Consider the following 23,656-nt stretch of genomic DNA (forward strand, 5'->3'; position numbering starts at 1 on the left):
CATCAAGCACTCTGATTACCGAGCATTGGTTACTCGTATATCTTTCTGTGATATAAAATAGTCTCTAGTAGAAATCGATTTCTCAAATGGTAAGAGTATTATGACGATATACTGTCGACTGCGAGTACATTGAAATTAATTATCAAACCCCGACGATGTATCTTCCCTACGCAATATTGATTAAAAAATGAAGCTAACATTTGTTGAGCACAGAGAGAGATGTCGTTACCTACATGTATTTTTACTTATATTGTTTATATATAAATTAAATTATATCATATGTAAACGGTTTTATATTTGTGTATTTGTATAGTGAAAGAAAGAGAGAAAACATAACTATTCAATATAAATATAAAATGTTTTGAAAATACTTTTATATTTTCTTGTATTATCTAAATTTTATCTAAATATTTTAGTTTATATTCTATATATGTAAACTAAATTGCTTTATATATATATATATTTTTTTTTATATACTTTAAGATATAAACACAACAAGCACAAACCAATATACACGAAGTAAATATGTATATACATTTTTTCAGATTTAATACTGAAATTATTTTCAAATAAAAAAGTTACAAATAATTACAAAATATAGGCAAACTTGAATAAAAAGATCCTCAGTTTGCTAATAAAAAACATTGAAAAAACATGTGTCTCGACCTAACGTTAAGGTATATAATTGAGACGTCGTTAAAATTTGATAAAAATTAATAATCGTTGTTAATATTTAAAAAAATGAAAGAGCAGGCAAAATATAGGAAAACATGATTGAAATGATCCTCAGTTTAATAAAAAATGTTTTTAAATCACGTGTCCTGAGCTATCAATGATACGCAAATCGGTCCTAAATTTTGGAGGAAATTAATTATCACTTTAAAATATGCAAAAATAGACTTCAAAATATGAGAAAACATGAATGAAATAATTCATAGTTTGATAATAAATAATATTTATAAAATACATATTCGAACATAAAATTACGGTATATAATCAAGACCCTAAAATTTGAAAAAAATTAATTATCGTTTCTAATAACTAAAACAAATTCAAAAATGTAGTAGCTGGTTTCAATATATTGGAAAACATGAACAAAGAATATAACAACAACCAGAAGATCACATATTTATATTCAAAAACGCTATATTTCTTATTAAATAATTGTTTAAATATTTTTTAAATTATTTTTATTGTCATAACTCTTTGAATGAGCATTATACACGCCCAGAACTTTTCAAAAAAACGACTTCTAAAACTATTATTTTTATTTATATAAATACAATCTTCATAATGTAGAAGATACAAAATTCTCTTCTGAACATTTAGATAGTTTATAATAATTAATAAAAGATTACATTTTATTTTTTTTTTATTTTGTTCTTCAGGATTTTTTTGTTTATTTATCTTTATTTACTATACTTTTCTCTTGATAGCTATTTTCAATTCATTAAATGCATTTTGTATATTTGCATATACTTGATTCTCATAACACGTATTTGAATAAATATAATTTTGTATACCAATTTTGTTCTTAAGATTTCTGAGTTGGGGTTGGATTTTATGATACGCTTTTTCATATTTCAAACGGTAATTTTTTTCCATCATTAGATAGTCAGTTTTATTCTCTAAGATTGTTATTAAATTTTGATTGTGCTCAATCATAAAAGATAAATGTTTCTTTAATTTATCTGCGTTGTTCCATTTGACATGACTTTTTTTATTTATATTTTGCAATTTGCGGTTTCCATTATTTTTTCTTCTCGTTTTTTGTGCATGTATTGAACGTGATGTTTGTAAAATACAATCTTGTTGCATTTTCGATTGATGCTGAAACAGAGAAAGAATATACATAGATATGTTATACGCGACAAATAATATATAATAATAGTAAATTTTTAATCATTGATTGAAATGCAATTCTTTTTTTTGACTCACATTCTGATTTCTAGAAGCGCTGTTGTCTTTTAATGAACATTGAGATATTGCAGTTTTTGAAATCAAACGTTGCATAGAAACATGCTCGCAATTTGATAATCTTCTGTTCATTAATATTTTTTCCCATTTGCTTTTTCTTCTCTTTAGAATTTTGCGAATATTTTGCAATACATCGCTGGATACTTCATTATTTCTGAGATCAATTTGTGTAAGCACTGTGTTCATTTGCAAGAGCTCCAATACAATTTTTCCTCCAAGTTGAGTAATACCACAATATCGCAAACATAATGTTCGCAACCAGAAATCATTTTTCAGCATAGGTGTCAATTGTCGCAAGCCAATGTCGCTAAATTTATCATTTTTGTCGAGTATCAATACTCGTAGTCCTTTCGTCTGAAATATAAACATAACATAAATTATTTATGTAAATGTAAAATAATTTTTTCATAAAAACATATCGTTTTGATTGGAGCATTTTTCTTTTATACATACCACCGTTGTACAAATATTTTCTCGAGATAATGTTACTTCCTTTCTCACATTATGCAACAAATCTGTTTTTCTTTTTCTTAAGAACAGTGACAAGTACATAGCACTTTTATTAGTAAGGCAACATGACGATAAATTCAGAGTATGGAGATTTAAATTATGTTGCAAACTTTCTAACAATATGTAGCATCCTGTAAAGCAAAATAAAAATAAAAAGATAAATACATTGCTTTCTGTTTTTCTTCCTGTTTAGTTAAAATTTATAAAAAGGTTTGTGAATTATACTTGAAACACATAAATTTAACTTATTGTATTGGCCGGCAAATTACTTTATAATGACAAACCTGTATCACCTATTTGACATCTGGCAAACGACAAACTTCGCAGATTTCGATTATTTGTCAAACCATCATTGAGGATCCTTAGATAGTTGATCGTCAAAGGGATGCCATCTAATGTAAGACTGGTGATCATCATCGAGTTCCTCAGGCAGGCAGCAATAGAATGGACAAAGCACCGTAGCAGAAAATTTGTATACAAAACTGGCCGCTGTTGATTCCTTCGCCGGCATTTCCTGAACGTGCGAAAATGCTAGTCCATTTGCCATTTTGCCATTTGTAAATTTACGTATCATCGTTTAATGGCATTAATTTTAACTTTTCCTTAGATCGTCTTTTTGTTGCGTGTTATCTGAAAGCTTAAAACTTACTGAGAGTAGTATCCGAAAAAATATAATCATATTTATTTTGTTTTATAAATATTTTTATATATTTTACATGACACTTATTTTAGAACAACATCAAAATTGCTCAGGAAAAATATAATATTTTTATAATTTTTTAAAATAGTACTCTTCAATTAAATTAGACAACACAAGCGCGCGCATCATTATCTGATTTTATGTAATGTGTGGGTGATTTAACTTTTTAATAATTGTAATTTACAGATATGTCCTTCCTAATTGAATTAAATGATTTTTTATTTTTGCGAGAAAGTTTCCCGTTAGCGCTTTAAATCATTCTTTTATACTTATTAAATTAAGAGTTGTTATCTGTACGATAAAAATAGCTTATGATTTATAAAAAATTCTTTAAATTCTTTAAATTCCGTAAACTATTTTTAACATACACGTGACAAAGCGTACAATCAATTAAAGTAATACAAGTATTAAAAAAATCTCAAACTACTGATAATATTATAATAATCGAGAGAGAGCGAGAGAGAATCGCGCGAACTTATCTATCCATATTCGTGAAACTGCACATGCGAGAAAGTTTCTCGCTGGCATTTTAAATAATCCTTTTTTACTCATGAATCACGTGGTCATTCATTCAATTACTTACAATTTGTCACATGTACGTTAAAAATAGTTTACGATCTATAAAAAGAAATTCTTTAAATTATTTAAACTTCGTAAGCTATTTTTAGCATACGGAATTTTTAGCACGTGACAGATCGTAACCGTATTCAATGAATGAATGAACAACAAGCAACAAAAGCATTCAAAAAAACTTTCACTATATTACGGATAGAAACGACCGAAAGCAGAAGTAACTCTACCAAAAGAGTAATTTCTCAGAATATAAGTCCGTGCGGCGCCATTCTTTTTATTTTCATAATATAAATTCGACAAATTGAAATTATGTACATAATGAAAATTCGGGGATTAAAATTATGTACATAATATAAATTTAGAAATATATTTTAAAATATATTTCTTTACTTATATATTTGAAAGCAATTTTAGTAAAAATAATACATGTGCTAGTTATAATAATTTTTCTACACAAGTTTAATGTATGTATTTACCGTAATTTCATGAATTTTTCTTCTGTGTTCACTTTTTCATTAATTTTTTTGTAGTGACATCGACTGTATACACGAATTTTGGATAGACTTCGATCTTGTATTATACTATTTAACAGCGGCGACCAATTTTCCAAACTCACATGTTCGGCACAAAATTGCAAATAGTTTTTTGGCAGATACATTTGTATTATTAGCAGAGGCGTCATATTTTTCTCGCGACATAGTACCTTATTAATCAAAGTTTACAAGTTTCGTCAAAATAAATAAATAAGAAATTACAACGTTTAAATAAAAGTAATTCAGTAAAGTAATTTATTAATTTCTATTTTATTCATTTGGCGTTTCTTTATAAATTATTTTATATATGTATATTTTAATATTATTTTATTATCAAGAATTTTTATTCTCTAATAACAATTCTAGAGATACAATAGAATTGTAAAATAAATGCAATTAAATTGTAAAGTAGAGATTACGTATTCAAACAAATGTTATTGATAATAACAAACTTTATATGTCTGCTCAAACAGTCCACTATAATTTTTCTCTTTACAATTCTGCATAATATCACCTATAATTTTGCTTGATCATAAGATTCATGCCTTAATATCCTATTTTCGTCGGAATATATGTTTTCATATGAAAAATGTCAGATCACACGTTTTGAATATACTAACATAAGAGATCGATATAAAAATATCGAACATTTGAATGCATACTGTCGATAAAAAGATGTTTCAAATTTCATTCCGTACATTTTATTTAAACTCCTACCGATTTGATTAATCAATAAATTATAATATTTATGTAATAATATATTATTTAAAAATATAATGTATATTATACTTATAATAGATATACACAAAATAATAGATTTAAAAAAAATGCACATGGAAACAATGGAATTTATTTGTTTCTATGCATTTATTCTATATATTGAATAATTGTTGTTATATAGTACTTAATCATTCTTACAAGTGCACATAAATATTTCAAACTGAATAAACTAAAGGCAGGCATTAACATACAGATCGTGTTAAAAATAACGGATAAGAAGAAAAAGATGTACAAACTTACGATAAGCTCTTGTGTAAAGATAACTTACGTCACGGAAATTCTAAAACGGCCCTAAATAGTTGCCTTTTAAAACGGCGTTGTGTTAAGTGATTAAATTTACAGTGATAATGCCCTGGCCCCTCGTATTTGCTATTCGCAAATTCTATCTATGCTCTTTCCCCCTCTATTGTTGAATGTATCAAGTGTTCAAACACACGTGTATCTATATCGTACATAAATCTCTTTATTTTAATACTATATAAAATATATATATATATATATATATATATATATGAAATTAATATATATGAAATTAATATATATGAAATTAATATATATGAAATTAATATATAAGTAATTAATATACATATATAAAATATATATGAATCTTTGTTTAATCAATAAATTAAAATTAATGACATTTGAGAAGACTTTGAACGAATGAAATACGCAGATTGTGAAGATGTCTGTGTTCGTCCTCGGGAAATCGCACAATTTAATCAGTGAGTTTGAGGCTACTATGCGCTGACTATGTCTGCGCCTGTCTTCATTAAAATCTCGTGCACACCTCGAAGCCCCGTGTCGCTTAACAATAGAACGCTCGCGATTCAGTGAAATCGTCGTCATTGTTCATCGTGATTGTTATGTGATGTCGCAAAAGTTTACGTCGAAAAATTTTCGCTTTTATTTTATTATCCTCGTGTTAGCCGCCAAATTACTCCGTTTAGATACTAACGCCTGACTAATTGTTTGTTGAATCTACTTATATCTACTCATAAAGTATAAATGTGCAAATGTTTTAAAAGAAAAATCTCTTGCGTAGTGCAACATTGTAAAATTGATCTTGTCAAACGTAATCATTGCTTTTTCAGTGTAAAGATATATTTGAGTGATTTATGATCAAGAAATATCGACGCGTTCAGCAAACGTACGTAGAACATTGTGTTTGTTATCAGTTTCTTTATCTTAAAAAAAATTAACAGATTTATTCTTTTTTAACAAAGTGTTTAGGGATATTTTTATTTATCAAATAGGTCAATGTATATTGTACTTGTCATTGTAAAAATGTTTGAATTTTATGATTCAAATTAATTATTTCAAACTTAGAAAAGTAATATTTCTTTATAAAATATGTTATGTATTTATTATAGCTTTTATTTTATTTTTTTATAATATATGTAACAAGTATAGAAATGTATAATTATACATATATAAAAATTATATTCATAATTAACAAGGAGAGTAAAAATTTTTTTCTTCATATAGAAAATAGGCATAAAAAATCTTTCAGAACATTAAAAAAAATAAATTCTTTAAAAAGTCTTTTCTGTAAAATTTGTCTCTTCTTTAATTTAAAATTTTAATTTTTAAATGCCTGTCTGGATGTAGAAACTGTATGCTTGCATTACTACGAAAACAGTGTCTCCGATAATTATGCATACACAGCACTATTTGTCTGCTTCGTGCCCACACATCGCGTAATCGGACGAATTACATGAACGGCTATCTCGCGCAGAACGTCCTCCAATTGCGCACGCTGTGGATCGTGACTTCCAAGTGATACAGCTATTTGAGATGCGCCGCGAAACTTTTGAATTACATGTAAACACTTTCGGCGGGGAAGATAAGATAAAACAAGCTGAGAAAATTGCACTCCGAGACGCATGACCCCGTACATATGAAACCTTTGCCTCGGTCTTGATGTTCAATGGCGTTCAATGCCGAATTAATCGTCAACGATTACGGAGTTTTTGTGATTTTCACAAGCACTATCAAGCATCACAAACGTTTTATCTGACTCCTTAACAAGCAATTAATAGCAACTGCGTTTTGTGCCGACGTAATAAACAACATTGTGAGTGAAATTCTAGTGATTAAAATAATCCCTGTTGACTGGACGTAAAATTTTATTGGCACGTGCCGTGTGACAAATAACTAACTTTGAATAAATTAATTTAACAAATTGTTTTAAAGTTATTTAATTATAGCACAATCTTTTATATGCACTTTAATTAATATAAAATAGCTTGTCCGATCAATGTTTGGGTTATGCAAAATCAGTGCGCAGAGGATTGTTTCCTTCGGTCTCAAGATAAGCGAATTGATATGGTATAAGCATGAGCATGCATTTTTGCTTGGTAAGTACAGGTTCTATTTAATAAGAAGTTCTCATAATATCTCATTTTTCTAAATTTTATACAAGAAAAAAGATTATTTTCTTTCAATTTTATTTTAATAAAAAGTAACCTAACAATACTTGTCGTTACTGTCATTGATGCTCTTCAGAATCTAACCGGATACTTTTCGAAGTTTCCAATAATGCGAAAAAAGAAGTATTCGGCGAAGTGAAAACTCGTTTTAAAGATGGGATGCAAGTTTAGCATACTGGAGTGCATTAGAGGCAAAGTCGAGCAGGAGAAGAGCATATCATCAGAAACTAGGAGTTCTCTAGTTACAAGCGGTACGTTGCTTTCTTTTTTCTTTTTCTAATATATTTTTTCTTTTTGAATTTATTTATATTTTCAAATCTTAAACTTGGAAAGTATAAAGTAAAAGATGTAGATAAGATGAAATTGAAAAGATGTTTTAGCATAATAAAGTCTAGTTTTAGTATAAAGATGGATGTAAATTTTACATTGCATTTATGCAATCATAAATTAAAAATTTTTTTATTATCAAAAATATTGTAAAAATGATTGAGAAGATTGTATCTTTTATAGAATTATCATTTAATAATGTTTCGTTTATTTTATTTTATATAATTTATATTTATTACTTTATTTTATTTTTATATTTTTATTTATTTATATGTATACTCTCTCTTTAAATATTAATTATATTTCAATGAACAGCACTATGAATAAACTGTATGTAAATCGCATACGTCAATCTTTAGTTTTTTATGTAAAACTTTTTTCTGGCTGCATAATGTAATCAAATTTGCACATATTTGGCTCCCGGCACATGTGATACATGACTGGAGAATGTCAAACTTTAAAGCATAGCAATCTTCTCTTGAAGGTTGAATTTTTGGTAGTTCTTGTTCAGTATTTTTTCGTTGATTGGTTTAAAGCTATAGAAAGCAATCCGTCAAAAATTTGTTTAAATAACTATTTCTATCTTTCTTCTGCATTACATTAATTTAATTTATATTTGTATATATATATATATATATATATATATAAATATATATATCTTGATATATAAAATTTATTATATATTGTATAATACATGCTTGATAATATAATTATGTTTATAATAGTATAATACTAATAATAAAAAACACGATGTCTTTTAAAATGCACTCTTGCAGTGAAAATTTTAAAGATTTTTGCTATATTGAATACAACAATTTTTGCTATATCAATTAAATCAATTAAATATGATTTTATTTTAATATTATTATTTTCAAATATTTATACATTAACTTGCAACTGATATAAAATAATTATTTATTAAATTAGAAATATAATTTATATAGAAAGATAACTATCTTCATCATTATATATGTATATATATATATATATATATATATATATATATATATTGTGCATATAATTTTATTATTTAATGATAATAATTAGAATATGTCTACAATTGATTGTTATAATTATTAAGCAAGTTATATGATCAAACGTTACATCATATATCGAAAATTTTATTCCGTAATCAAAAGATATTTTTTATGCACAAACAAGATTTTATTACTAAACAGATATTATTTCTTTCTTTGACTTTCTAATCATAATATCAATTGATGTTAAAACTAAATAATAATCATAAAGATTAGAGTATAGCCGTGCGTCTGTCTATCTTTCATGAAAAAAAAGGAGAAGAAAGGAGATGTAAACCTCATACAGGTAACAGTCATTCTCCTTGACCTAGTCTACAACTGACCACACTGTGCGTGTACCGGTTGAGGTCATCGTTCGAGACGTGAATTAATCAGATGTATGAATCCAGATAGCAATGCGACATGTTTCTAATTTTTCGATTTAGGAGTCTGAACGACGCAATGTCGATGGAATCATGTAATATTTCATTCTCAAGGATCGACTCTAGAATAAAATTGATTGTTCTTCTTACATTGAATGATTTTTGTAATTCAATCTTTAGTTCTTTTATTTCTAATTCTATATTTATTCCACATCTATGTCAATAACTTTTAGTTTATGCGAGAATTACTCATCATATTATTATTAAACCTTTAAATCACTTTTATCTTTAGACATTTAATGAGTAAAATATTTATTTCTTATAACAACCATATCATCTTTTTTCCGGATAGTGATTCTCATGCGAAAAATTGAGTTTTATTAGATTTTAATTAAATTATTGTTTCCGATGTCGTGAGCTATTGTGCATGTTCTGCAAAGATTACATAAACAAGCGTTCTATTCGTTCCTCTTTATATGACCATCGTTGTGACGCAGCTTACAGATAAATATTCTACAGCCATATGCGCACAATTTCAGATATCAATTCAATGTTAGATTATCATTTAAATGCAGATTAGGTACTTGATCGAGCATCGATTCTTTCAATAGTTTATGAGAGGTTTTAAGTTATTAGTCTCTTTTTTTTGCTAGCGACAAGTATTTATATGTAGATATTATTTACAGATGCTACAGAGACCGACAGAGACGAAGAAAGTCCGTGTCTCGCGTTCGGTGTCAAGCGCCGCTTTGTCGCCGAAGAGGACGATCATAAAGTAGCGAAATGTTAGTTATAATTAATCATTATGTTAATATTATCCAACATCAAGTATAATCAAAAATCATGATACTTTTTCATAATGAAAGTGCCACATACATTTTACATAATCCACAAGATCGTTTTATATTTTATCATTATACAGGGTGTTATAAAAGTACCGGAACAGCAGAATAACTCGAAAAATATGAGTCCTAGAAAAAATGTTAAGTACTGGATTTTTATGATTTTTTTCCTGGCTATCTAAACGTCAGATAGCCAGGAAAAAATTATAAAAACCCAGTACTTAACATTTTTTCTAGGACTCATATTTTTCGAGTTATTCTGCTGTTCCGGTACTTTTATAACACCCTGTATTTATACGTGCGTATATATTTTCCTTTCCAATTAACTAATTAAATTAACTTTATTAATATATTTTTATATATATATAAAATAATGAATATAAAATATTGAATGATATAAAAACGACTTAATTAATACGACAATATATACGATATTTTTGCATTCATATAAGCAAGTACCGGTTTCTTGAATCTTTATCTTATCAAATTTGAGATTATTGATGTAATAAAGTAATTTAAATCAAATGCCTATGGCATTAATAATATACTATAATTCCCATTTTTAGCGAAATAATTTTCATATAATTGTTTTCCTCGATACTTACGTATTACTACATAATTATTTAATATCTTTTTCTCTTCCAAATTTAATAATCTACGATTATTTAATTTAAGACGCAATAGTTTTACATTGCTTCTTGTTGTAAATTTTTTAATTAATTTAATTTTAATAATATTGTTTTTTTTACGAATAGCGTTTTACTGTCTTCTTACTTCAAAATACAATTTTTTTAAACTTAATATTTGCAATATTTGCATAACGCGATACATTAATGTTCTATGCCCGTGTATCGTATTAAATCCATCTACAGTATCTCTGGTCTCCCCGACGACGCTATCACGTCGCTCCTCCGGGGCCAGTCACTCTCGAATAGAATTTTAACTTGGTCGATTCGGTACTCTCGGCCAGTCGCTGTCTTTGGGTCGCAAATGACACATCGTTCGGCATTGACATATACATATGCCGGTCTCGTGATTTCAACGACCGTAAACAGTGTCGGAACATAAGTATTTTAATTTCATTAACTGTGAAATCTTATAATCTTTTTGAGTGCACGTGTGTCGTGAATGGATTATCAAATATACTGTTCTCAAATGTAGTGTCAAAAAAACATTCAAATATTTGCAGAATATGAATTAAATTTTGATTTGAAGTAAATGCATGATATAATTAAGAATAATATGTGAGAAATTTTTTTATTTCAAAATTCTTTCAAGAAAAAAATTATAAAACTCTGAAAAAATTACTATTATAAAAATAGTCGTTATTATTTGCCCCAATCAAAAATAATTATATATGATTCTCTCAATTTTACATCATTTTTCAACAAAAATATTTTCAGAATAATTCTAAATTAAGATTATACACTTATATATATTGTATATACATATATATAATTTGATCTTTGGAACAAAGATAATCTTTCGACCGATTTAAATATATATATAAATCTAAGCAATTAACTCAACATTTCTAAAATAAAAAATCCCTTAAACTTTATTGATTATTTCTATTAATTAAAATTATATCGTTATTTAGCATGTCACAACTTGATTTGCTTAGATAAGCATGCTTAATTTGTGGCTATAAACAATTCTAAATATTTTATTAAAATAAATCTTTTTATAATAATTTTGTAATTAATATGCTTTATATGCATTTACATTTTAATTCTAAAGTATTTAATAATTTTTAGCTATTTATAAATTAGAACAAGTGAACTTTTTTTATAATGCTTTTACAAATTTATAACTCTTTTATTTTACATTATTAATAATCCAAGTTTTGATTTACTATATTTAGTGAATTATAATAAATATTATATTTTAATTTTAAATGTTTTTACATATTTTGTGACATATTGTATTATATTTTTATACAATTTTTATTAAAAGAAAATATTATTATACTAATATATAAGCAGAATTGCAAAATATTGATAAATTAAATATTAATCTGTTAGAGATTATTTACAGTAGTAATAATACCACATTTTTAATTTGTTATATTGAAAATTAATATATGTGTACTTGTATGACTATATAATATAAATTATATGATAAAAATGTTTAGTAATATATCTATTAAAATATTTAAAATGATTAAAGTTTATTTATTATAAACATAAAATAAATTAAAACTTATTTATTAATTAGCATGGGACTTTTTTAGAAGAAAAATTCAATAATAAGAGTTTAATATGTGTAAACAGTGAAAAATAATAACATAACACTATCAAGTGTGATGAAAACAGATGCGAAGAACAGTTTTATACAATATGAAATCACGTAACTCTGCATAACTCAATGATTGCAAGGTCGAAAACATAATTCATATGGCATCGCCGCCGAATGAGTATTTTTTTTCAAGCGAGGAAGACAATTTGGAAGATGAATTATTTCCAATTCATTTCTTCGGTGCGTAAATAAACATATTTGACTTTCCTATAAAATACAAGTACTCTCGATATATAATTTTTTTTTTAACATACATTATCCTATTAGAACGTATTTTTCTTTAACTTTAAAATAATTGCAGCAACTATTAATCTTCTTTGTCAATTAGATTCAATTGACTTTTAATTGCAATTAATGATACTGTGACCCATAAACCCCATAAGATACGCGTATTCAACAGACGACCGCATCCTTAATAAGCTTCGTCACTACAATTACTCAGGCATTGACAACTGAATTTCTATTAATTAATAGATTGAACGCAATTAGGAAAAAAGATGCGATATCTTAAATAGAGAGTCGCTTTTAAAGTTACGCAAAACTAAAGGTGGCTCTAGACTCGATAGACCTTCAATTGCAAAGCTATGGTCATGCTTAGCGACTACCTGTTGCCGAGAATTTTTGATTATTCGAAAAACATCTCTGAGCACTGGAACGTCATTATAATTAAATTCATGAATTTTCAATGGAATTGTTTCAGATAAGACGGATGTGCTTGTGGATAAAAAATACGAGAAACCACTTTTCGAGGACATCACGCTTGATGAGAATGGCGATTACTTGAGTATCGTAAGTTACATTATCATTTATTTATTTATTAGTTTTATTTTATATAATTAATTTTTATATAATTAACTTGCAATATTTATATATTGCGCCTTTTTCTTGCAAATAAATTAAGAAACAATTTATTTTTTATGTTTTTAATTTATTTTTTGCTGATTAATTATATAGTAGATTAGCAATATGCTGATTATTGATATATTTGGAAAATTTTTAAATTTTTTTGTAAAAGAAATCTTTTAGTTATATAATATATTATTAATAAATTGTAATATTAGTTATAATATTTATAAATTATAATATTATTATAACTTATAGTTATAATATTATTATAATATTTAATATTATTATAATAAATATATTATAATAAATAATTTTTAATTTTAAATTAATATATTAAAAAAATTCTACGAATACTTTCTATAATTATTTTTTTCGACAAAACAAAAGATAATATCTTGTTGGACTTTTCGAGAAAACGAACTTTTAATTTATCTATTAGCAAGCACGATGAAAAGCGATTAAAGACAATGTATATTGACGATACGTGACGTGACGTGTGACGTAAACGTGCGTTATCACGTTTCTATTAATCAAACCTGCGCTATCTAGACTCCTTCACATTTATAACCAACGATAAGAATCGCATAGGCATTGCTATTTTGCATGTTTCTGAATGCGGATAACAAACAGATTGGATTTTATAATATCGTGTAGCGGTTTCTTCTCTTTTAACATGATTGGTATTTAAAAACACATTGATATTTTAATTATGTTACGTAAATGGAATGAGTACCTATTTAAAAAATTTTCTCGCATTATGTATATTTTTCTATATTTTATTATTGTTTTAGTGTTTAATATTTTAAAGATTATAAACATTTACACGCAAATAAACATTTATAGTATAAAATCTACATTTAAATATTCTACCTAAGTGTCAGTTTAAATTTGCTAATTTTAAATACGCAAATTAAGCGCTGTCTCATCATAATTCTCTCTTTTATTTCCAAGTTTATCGTTCTGTATTATTTTTCTGCTTTAATTATATAATACTATTTGTCTATAAAATATTGCCATTCAATTTCTATATAAAGAATTATTAATTTGTAAAGAAAATCGAAAATGATATAAAATAATGTAACAAAAGAAGAAAAAAGTCATACGGAAGTGCGCGCATAAATAGATCGAAAAGGGAAGCGAATTTCCTTTACGGAGAATGTTTGATTAGGGGTACGTAACGAAAAAAAGAAAAGACAAGAAAAAAAAGTGAGGAATAATGTAGCGAAGGGTGGCTTTCGCCGTCAGCCCTCTCCGTTCTCACAGGACTTCATTATAAAACCCGCAATCAAATCCCTCCTTCCCGCGATTTATATGACAAAAACTACTCGAGCATCGATTCTAAATATAAATTGCGTTTTCTGCGTATCGCTGACGCGGTCTTTCATCGAGAGACCAGCCCTTTCAATAATTCGCGGCGTTTATCGCAAAGTTTCTCACGGGGATGGTAAAAGGGGTGATGCTCGATCGACTCGATAGTTTCCCGTCCCACGGCCCGATTAAATATGTAAATCGCTGTGCGCGCTTCTCCAAGTCGCGAGCATAAGCGTCGCTTGAATAATTGATTCGCGACGCGCAATCGCGGTAGCGCGATTTCTCTCATTCGGTTGCTTCTCCTCAATCAGACAAGATCTGGTCGCTCGCGAGCTCCGTCTATAGACTGGTGTCTATAGACTGTCTATAGATACTCTTATATCTCTAGACAAGTACAAGAGACAATCGAATGGAAAACGGGAGTTGAAACCGACGAGATTCTCGCGATCGAGATATGCGGATGTATCATACGCGATTGTCATTATTTCGGGCTGTCCGAAAAATGTCAGATAAGAGAAGGTACTCGTGTCCGGTTTCACACGTGTCGCGGAGAAACGGCAGAGCAAGAAAATCAATGACTTACATACGTCGCGTGTCTTCAAAGTGTAAAGCCGCTTTGTCATACAATTTTCTCTTATTTCCGACGAGAGCAATAAACGGCTTCTGATCTCTTGCGTGGGATGAACACGAGCTATAGTTCCCTTGAATCCGAAAAAGAAGTGATTAAGCAAAAGTTTCAAACACGATGTGATGTTGATCTCTTATTTTCTTCATTATACTGTCGCTCCCCTTCGTGCTAATCGTTGTTATCTAAGTGTGCTTGGGGCTTATACTCTCTATAGCCGAGCAATCGAGTTCAGACAAAGTGAAACGTAATCGGAGTTGACGTACGACAATTATTCTGATTGAATTAGCAGAGAGTGGATTTGATGTTTCGGGAAAGTTTGATGCTATAAGCTCAGAAGCGAACATGTTTTGCCAAGTTTAATGCTAAACGAGTAATTTGCGAAACTACCTGTTGACAGGGACCTCCGCGAATTTTCGCACTGCTTCTCAGTGATATAAGTTTCTACTTATTATTTTTTATACATCTATTGTTTCTTCCTGGTTTCTTACATATAATTTAATAAGATAGCAGAAAATAATTGTCGCCTATATAGTCACTTATTTACTGTTACATTTATTTCGACGTAAAACGGTGATTAAAGTGACTGGCGATAAATCGATAAAACGACGATGACTAACAGTTTTATCACAAAACATTTTCCTCGGTCGCAGAACTTTTTCTACCTAAACACGAATGAACTTCTCTACCCTTACTGTAGATTATCGTCCAGCAATTAAAAAAAACGAATATGAGTGACATATGCTCTCCAGCCTAACATCATTTTTTTGAATTAACAATAGTCTGTCCGAAGCACGAAAAAAAGTTTGATAGAACTTATGTTTTAAACCGTCTAAAATAGACTCGCAGTTCATATAGGCGGACTATAGAATTCTTCTATCTAATTTTACACGTTATGTAGTGAATCACGACAATATCCAGAGACAATCAGCTATAATAACTCAAATAACGTTTATGTTTGTAAATTGTTCGTAAATGATTATTCCTTAAACGTAAAAATTTATTTAAATAAAAATTATAATATTTATGCGTGCATTATGCATATAAAGTTTAGTATAGTATAAATTTAGTATAAAAAATCAATGAATAATTTTAAATAGTTTTTTGCAATTGAAACTAAATTATAAATTTCTTTTTATGCAATCAGAGAAAAATGCATATAAAAATGTAGAAAATAAATTATTTTTTCTTCTAGAATAATAGTAAGAAAACGCACGCGTGATATCACATTATTCATTACATTACAAATATGTATATATGTACATATATTATTTGAAGCGTAGGATAGAAATGACAGTATCTCTTATTTATAAATGTTTTTCCATAAGATATAATCTTATCCTACATTTTTAATATCATTATAGGAACTCTAATGCGCCGATATGCAGACATCTTATCACAGATAGATTTCTGTTACTGATATATCGAACGAATAATCTCATTATCCCACAATCGATGATCAGTATCGCAATAATTGTCCCCTCAAACGTAACGTATCGTAATAAGAGTATTACAGTAGTTCGATAAAGTTCAGGATTAATGTTAAAATGTGAGACATTTATTTTAAATTGATTTAGAAAAATTGCAAAAAATATACATGATCAAAATATAACATTAATTTATTAATTAGGCTATAAATGCTTAATGAAATAATTAATAAACTTCAAGCTGTGCTAATGTGCAGCGTAATGCATCGTTATCTATGCAGTTACTCTTTTAGCTCTATTGCCTCGTGCTAATAAGGCAAACATGACCAGACAACCGACTCTACCGATGCTTTACGTCTGCGGTGAGACAGATAATAATGTTAATAAAAAGGAATCGCGGGCATGGTATAGTGAGATTTTTAGTATCATGTGCGGGCATATGCAAAAGAAATGGTGCGCTAAAAATAGAATGCAAGTGGCTGAGTTAACTCCACAACTCATAATACACAATAGGGTACGGATTTAGCATTAAATATCATTTCTCAAATGTGTGCAATAATCATAATTCTCTAAAAAGATTATAGTAGAATAAGTTAATTTTCTTTCTCCATAAATTATATGAAATATATATAGCGCATTTGTAACATGATATATAAAAAATGTATATTTTCGATAAAGATAATTAAGGCTGCAATCTATCAGTGATTGACTACATGCTTCGAAATCGGTCTTTATTATTTTGAAGTATGCATACAATCACGCCAATCTCGATGTTTGGTTATCGTCACATGTTTAGTTTTTATATAAGTTATAATAAGACCTCTCAATCTATTAATTTACTACAAATGAAAGATCAAGTTAAGATCCGATTTGAAAATGTTAAAAATATGGAAAAATGTCCACGCGCGCGTCGTCGAGCGAAAATTAACAAATCACTTGAATCCACATTCTTAGATAAAGAGGAACCAGTACGTATTATAAACATACATACTTACATACGTAAATTATAATAACTTATAATTTCCTTCTCAACTATTCCATTTTCTACGTTATATTATACATTTATTATTAAAAAAAATAAAAAACGTAGATATTTGAGAATCGCCAGACAGAATTAAAAGAAAAAAGGTAAGACTCTTCTCTTGACCGTACTGGCAAATATTATTTATTAAATCACAACGTTTCGACCCTTCTTTGAGTCCTTATCAAGTGATTTGTGAAAATAAAAATAAAATTATAATTTTAAGGATCGAAACGTTGTGATTTAATAAATAATATTTGCCAGTACGGTCGAGAGAAGAGTCTTACCTTTTTTTTTATTTATTATTTAACTATAAATTAATTTGTGCTGTTTACAGAAGGGTCCTCAAGATCTCAGTAATTATTTGTTGACAGCCACTGTTCCCAGTATCGTGAAAGTAAGTATCGCGATATTTTTATAACAAAATTGTAATAAGAAATTTGGCTTTATAGCATCTCACCGACGTACAAATAATTTTTTTTGTCAATTTATCTAAATTATGCGACTTCTACATTGTGCAGATACTATTAGTCTTTAGTAAAGATGACCAGCAAATGGATATACTTGCTACTGCTGCAAGAAGATTAGGTTGGAGTGTGTCGGTGGCAAAAGATGCGGAAAAAGCGATAGAACATTTTCAAAATCGCGCTCACGAATTAGTGATTATTGATCGTAGAGGACATCACGCGGCTGAAGGCGATGTTATTTGTAGGTATGTGTAGTAGATTATTTAAATATAATATATATAATAGAAAAGTATGTGTAAATAAAATATACGAAAAAAAAATTATGCAGGAATTTTATAGATCTCACGTTATATTATTTGCACATAAAATAAATTGATTTTATTGAGGAAAATTGTATCATTCTTCACATAACGATAGATTATTTAGATACTTTTTATAACTTTATTTTTTATACTTTTGTATATTTTATTATATATTAATTTCAGAGCAATCAGATCAAGTCCGATATACCACAATTCTATCATAATAGCGCTCGTGAAAAAATCGTAAGTTTTACAATAATTAATCTTTTTTGTATTATTTAAGTTAATCTTACGTGTCTCTTATAGATACTTCATGCTCGACGAGAAAGACCATATTGTGGCATTAAACTTGTTAGAAACAGGCTTTAGTAGAGTAAGCATTTAAACAAATAAAAAAGTTTTAGGAAAATATAGTAAAAATTTAGACAAATTTGATATTTTTAATTTATTTATATATTTTAGGCACTGATGGAATGTTCACATGAAGGTATATTAATAAACGAATTAGTAGGAATATATACTAGCTCATTATTGCCGAGAACACAGCTCTCAGCAGCGCATGCCTTGTATTTGGCACTTGACAGATGTCGCGATATGGTGCATGTGACTAATGATAAAAACATTATACAGGTATTATAAATAATAAATTGAAATTTATCTAATTTATCAATATATATAATTTATCTTTTTTTATATTTTCAATTAAAATAAAAAAATTTTATATTTGGTTGCATGTATTGTTATTTGCACAAGATTCTAATTTCATTCAGTACGAATATATGTATATACATTATAATTTCACATAATTTTTCAGTTTTTAAATAAAGTCAGCGAAAAATTGTTAGGATATAAAACAGAAGAAATGATGGGGAGAAATCTTTCGGAGATAATCTATTACGAAAATTTTTCTCTCATGGAACAGCAATTGAGTAAAGGCCACGAATTCGAAGGAAATATGAATTGCAGGAGAAAAAATAATCAAATGATTATGATTAATTGCAGGATAATTCCATTTTGTACTACGTTAAAGTACGTTATTGTATTAATCGAAATATATTATATTTTTTTGTAAATAAAATATTTAATAATAATTTATAGATTTTGATAAAAGTTTTCCATACGTCCACGTTTTTAACATTTTTGTCAATTCTTAATACATAAACTATTTGCATAAAGTATTATTATATTCTTAAAATCTTATTTATTCGCTATTTTTTATATATCAACGATTTTATTATTTGTCTCATCAATTATTATATTTATCTATAGAAAACCGACTCATTACGTATACGTGTATGATACTACGTATCTGTCGGACAATTCAGCGCCGATAAGTCCTATTGGTAGTCCATCACATCCTCCGTTCAGAGCAAGTGTATTATCAAATGCCCGAAAATCCTCAGACGTTAAATCCGGTATAAGTGAAGGTAAAATATTTGTACAAATTATTAAATAATTATTAAATGTCATTGGTATTAATCAACCGGAGCAACAATTAGAAGAATCAATCATCCAATCGATATGAATAATTATTACTTTAGTTTATTAATATAATATTACAATACTGTTTAATATAAAAACAAGTAATACTTAGAAATGCGAGTTAGGTCATCAGCAATTTTATAATGCACTTTGCTTAACATGTGTTTATGTTAGAAAGTTATTGTGTGCATGATATCAATGTTATATATTACTATCGTAAACGTGTCAAGAAATTTTTAATAGTGCAATGTAAACCTGAAACATCTGTTATATAGATATCGGATAATAGGAAAAAAAACTTTATGTCTATCGTATTAATTTGCATCGTTGATCTATTGAACGGTTAAGCATTCTATTAATATATTACATGATTATTTTAATATTTTTACATAATGACATTTTAATACACATAATCTTAATTGATATTAAAATGAGAAATTGCGTAACAATTTTATAATTCTATATTATATTAATCGACCTTTTAATATAAAAGATCGCACTTTTGTCACAGGTCGCAGACGGTCCAGTTTGCAAAAATTGCATACCTTGCAACTAGAAGCTCCTATTACAAAAGTCATTACATTACTTTCAAATGCAGTAACTGATACTAGTCCAGAAACGGCAGCGCAGATCGGTAAAGTACGTAATTAATTACTGCTCATATGTCACCCTATAATTATGTTCATTTAATCAAATGTATGCTATACATTGTTATAAGCCATCTGCGTCTTTCAGGCAATCGATATTTTAAAGACGACAGAACTTTACATCCCGCATCTTAAGGAGGATAGAGCGACATATAGTGATCCAGTTGCGACAGACCTCGTTGGCGCGTTACTTGCTGTAAGAATTTTACTGTTTTCATAAACCTTCTCACAAAATAAGTCATAAATGTAAATTTTTAGAATGCAAAATTCTTCTTTTATTTTTTCTAATATGTCGATATTTATTGTTAAATTAACAGTCTCCGCGCACAGCATGGGAGTCTAGAAGGTCATCGTCAGATTCCGCGAGATTATCCACTATCAAAGCTATCACGAGTCCAGTCAATTCGCGCGTACAAATGAAGAATTTCCGGGGACCACAAGAAATTGCAGAGATACTTGACAAGAGCCTCGATTGGAACTTTGAGATATTTAAACTTGAAGTGCTAACGGAGAAAAGGTAAACTATTAATATGTCTTTTCTCATGATATATTGTAACAGTCTTCTAATTATTAATTTGCACCACACATCATTATTTTTGATGAGATATTTCATTCTCTTTAAATATATCGTACTATTATATCTATTTAAATAAATGATTTTTTCGCGTTTCTTTTTTGCATATAGATGTATACTACTGCCTGAAGTGATTATGCTATTTTTATAAATGTTATAGGCCGCTTGTCTTTTTGGGATTAACAATCATGAATTTGTATCAAGTACCCGCAAAATTAAATTGTGACGAGAAAACTTTGCAAAATTGGTTAACTATTATCGAGCACAATTATAGCATGGATAATAGTTATCATAATTCAACGCATGCGGCCGACGTTTTGCAAGCAACTGCGAGATTCATGCAATCGAGGAGGCTCAAGGACATTTTGGAGCCTTTAGATGAAGTTGCTGCTTTAATCGCGGCAGCTGCGCACGATATTGATCATCCTGGACGGTCCAGGTAACCTACGTTCGAAAGAAAATATATTAGCACAAAAAAACATTAAAATTTCTAATAAAATAGTTAAATATTTTTTATATTCTATTTTAATTTTTTATTCTATATAACATATTTGAAAATTATTAAAAATTTTTTAACTAATTTTTAAAAATTTTCTTAGCAAAAATTTAATTAATATATATCACTAAAAACTTTCAATCTTGAAATTGAATATATTGATCAGATTTTGAATTTAAATTCTCTTTCAGTCAATTTCTTTGCAATGCCAATAATCGCTTGGCAATACTCTACAATGATCTGTCAGTTCTCGAATCACATCACGCAGCTTTAACATTTAAACTGTCATTATCCGACGATAGTGTAAATATCTTTAAGGTAAATTTCTCAGTACATCTTGTATCATAAATTCGACAGTTAACATGTAAAATAATCCAGATATTATATTGAGTTAAATGTCTGCTTTAGAATCTGGAGCAAGACGCGTACAAACTGTTGCGACAAAATGTCATTGACATGATTTTAGCGACCGAAATGACGAAGCATTTTGAGCATCTGGCGAAGTTCATGAATGTTTGCAGCGCGAGAATTGGCGACGGACAAGAGGTAAATATATTAAGTATATATAAATTATTAAATACATTATCATAAATTTCTATTAAACCAAAATTTCTAGTATATATTCCTACGCTAATTCCATTTTCTATTCTTTTTAAAATTGATAATTATATAAATAATCTGAGATATATGCAAAAGAAAAAATAATATCTGATTAATTATTACATTAAAAAAATTGTTTGTAGACTTATTCAGATTCTCTAGATATGTCCGTGGTATTGCAGCCAGATAATGTAATATTGGTTAAAAGAATGATGATCAAATGCGCGGACGTATCTAATCCAACGCGACCGCTAAAGTGTTGCGTCGAATGGGCGAGACGAATCGCTGAGGAATATTTTAGTCAGGTACATATTTCATTAATAATCAAAAAGGATTGTTTATTTTAAAGAAGATAATTTATTCTTTGCATGTGCGTTTACGCCAATTATCGATAATTTTTAGACCGATGAAGAGAAAAGATTAAAGATGCCAGTAGTAATGCCCATGTTTGATAGACTGACGTGTTCAATACCGAAATCGCAAATCGGCTTCGTTGATTATATTATCAACGATATGATCGAGGCTTGGGATGGTTTGTTCCTCCTAATTTTTGCAAATTTTATTAAAATAGATATTCGAATTTTTATTATTAATATTAATGTTATTTGCTTTACAGTATTTATCGACATGCCGGAGATGGTGGGCTATATGCGGCACAACTATGAGAAATGGAAAGAATATAATGTAAGATATCAGCTTTCAATTTTATCTTTAATTTAAATACTTTAAAATATAATTAATTCAATAATTACATACATTAGAATTTTAATAATATTTTTTTTTAGTTTTTAATATTATATTCTATAATGTAAAAAATAAAACATCTAACAATATTTTAATATTTAAATATATCATACTTTTGATCTCTGTTGGTTTAATTTTATATTTATATATTTTATGTTCTACTAATCTATTTTGTTTTAAATTGTATGTTTTATAGGAACAGGGTATATCTACTTTGCAGGATGTTGAGAAGCTGCAACAACACCCCGAAATGCACATACCGCGAGCCTCTTAATGGAAAGCGCATCGTTTAGTTTTGCTTTTCATTATTAATGCTACTATTATTGCAAAAAAACATGTGTATAGATACATTTACATATTTAAAGATAGAATAGCGACATGTCATATATACGCTTTCAAATAATTTCTATAAAAACATGTGTAATTCATCGTTTCTCTCAAACATATTTTTCTCACCCAACATTCTTTTTATTTATATATAACTTCATTTTCTTCAATGTGTGTGTGAGATACTTGTCCTATTTTAAACACATGTGACGCACATTTAGTAAGATATATATAGTATATATAAAAAAAGAAATACCTTTGCACGTAGCTTCTGCGAATGTATTACTTCGAATAAGATCTTTGCTACGTTTGATGCATGCTGGTCATTAAATTGTACATCTGGAAGCAGCTAGCAAATAAATAAGAATTCTCAAGGACATTGGCATTTACGATTTTTTTCAACCAGAACCTTAATTCCT

General features: G+C 28.1%; 2 protein-coding genes across 8 annotated transcripts; one reads left to right on the forward strand and one right to left on the reverse strand.

Moving 5' to 3' along the window:
- Positions 1 to 1,250: 1,250 nt before the first annotated feature.
- Positions 1,251 to 6,526, reverse strand: LOC114932745 (centrosomal protein of 78 kDa). Its single transcript, XM_029305097.2, is given in 4 exon segments — positions 1,251 to 1,830; positions 1,939 to 2,331; positions 2,431 to 2,618; positions 2,772 to 6,526. Coding segments are annotated over 4 exon segments (1,266 nt in total). The 5' UTR covers positions 3,043 to 6,526; the 3' UTR covers positions 1,251 to 1,416.
- Pde8 (phosphodiesterase 8) lies at positions 5,806 to 23,614 on the forward strand. Of its 7 annotated transcripts, XM_085482763.1 has the most exons (22): positions 5,806 to 6,220; positions 6,682 to 7,430; positions 7,579 to 7,753; positions 9,915 to 10,013; positions 13,069 to 13,157; positions 17,936 to 17,995; positions 18,120 to 18,310; positions 18,551 to 18,610; positions 18,674 to 18,740; positions 18,830 to 18,997; positions 19,182 to 19,396; positions 19,637 to 19,794; positions 20,361 to 20,488; positions 20,585 to 20,692; positions 20,814 to 21,013; positions 21,231 to 21,509; positions 21,758 to 21,884; positions 21,975 to 22,112; positions 22,310 to 22,471; positions 22,569 to 22,698; positions 22,783 to 22,850; positions 23,107 to 23,614. In XM_085482763.1, the coding sequence occupies exons 3-22, from the start codon at positions 7,657 to 7,659 to the stop codon at positions 23,182 to 23,184; spliced, it is 2,622 nt and encodes an 873-aa protein (XP_085338889.1). In that variant the 5' UTR covers positions 5,806 to 6,220; positions 6,682 to 7,430; positions 7,579 to 7,656; the 3' UTR covers positions 23,185 to 23,614. The 7 variants fall into 7 exon arrangements, with proteins under 7 accessions (XP_085338889.1, XP_029161015.2, XP_085338890.1 ...); XM_029305182.2 differs by lacking the exon at positions 9,915 to 10,013 and having other exon boundaries at positions 5,807 to 6,220; XM_085482764.1 differs by lacking the exons at positions 5,806 to 6,220; positions 6,682 to 7,430; positions 7,579 to 7,753; positions 9,915 to 10,013 and adding exons at positions 10,927 to 11,138; positions 12,288 to 12,548.
- Positions 23,615 to 23,656: the final 42 nt, after the last annotated feature.

The sequence above is a fragment of the Nylanderia fulva genome, unplaced genomic scaffold (genome assembly GCF_048542155.1).
Source record: "Nylanderia fulva isolate GAGA-0341 unplaced genomic scaffold, ASM4854215v1 Scaffold22, whole genome shotgun sequence".
NCBI lineage: Eukaryota > Metazoa > Arthropoda > Insecta > Hymenoptera > Formicidae > Nylanderia > Nylanderia fulva.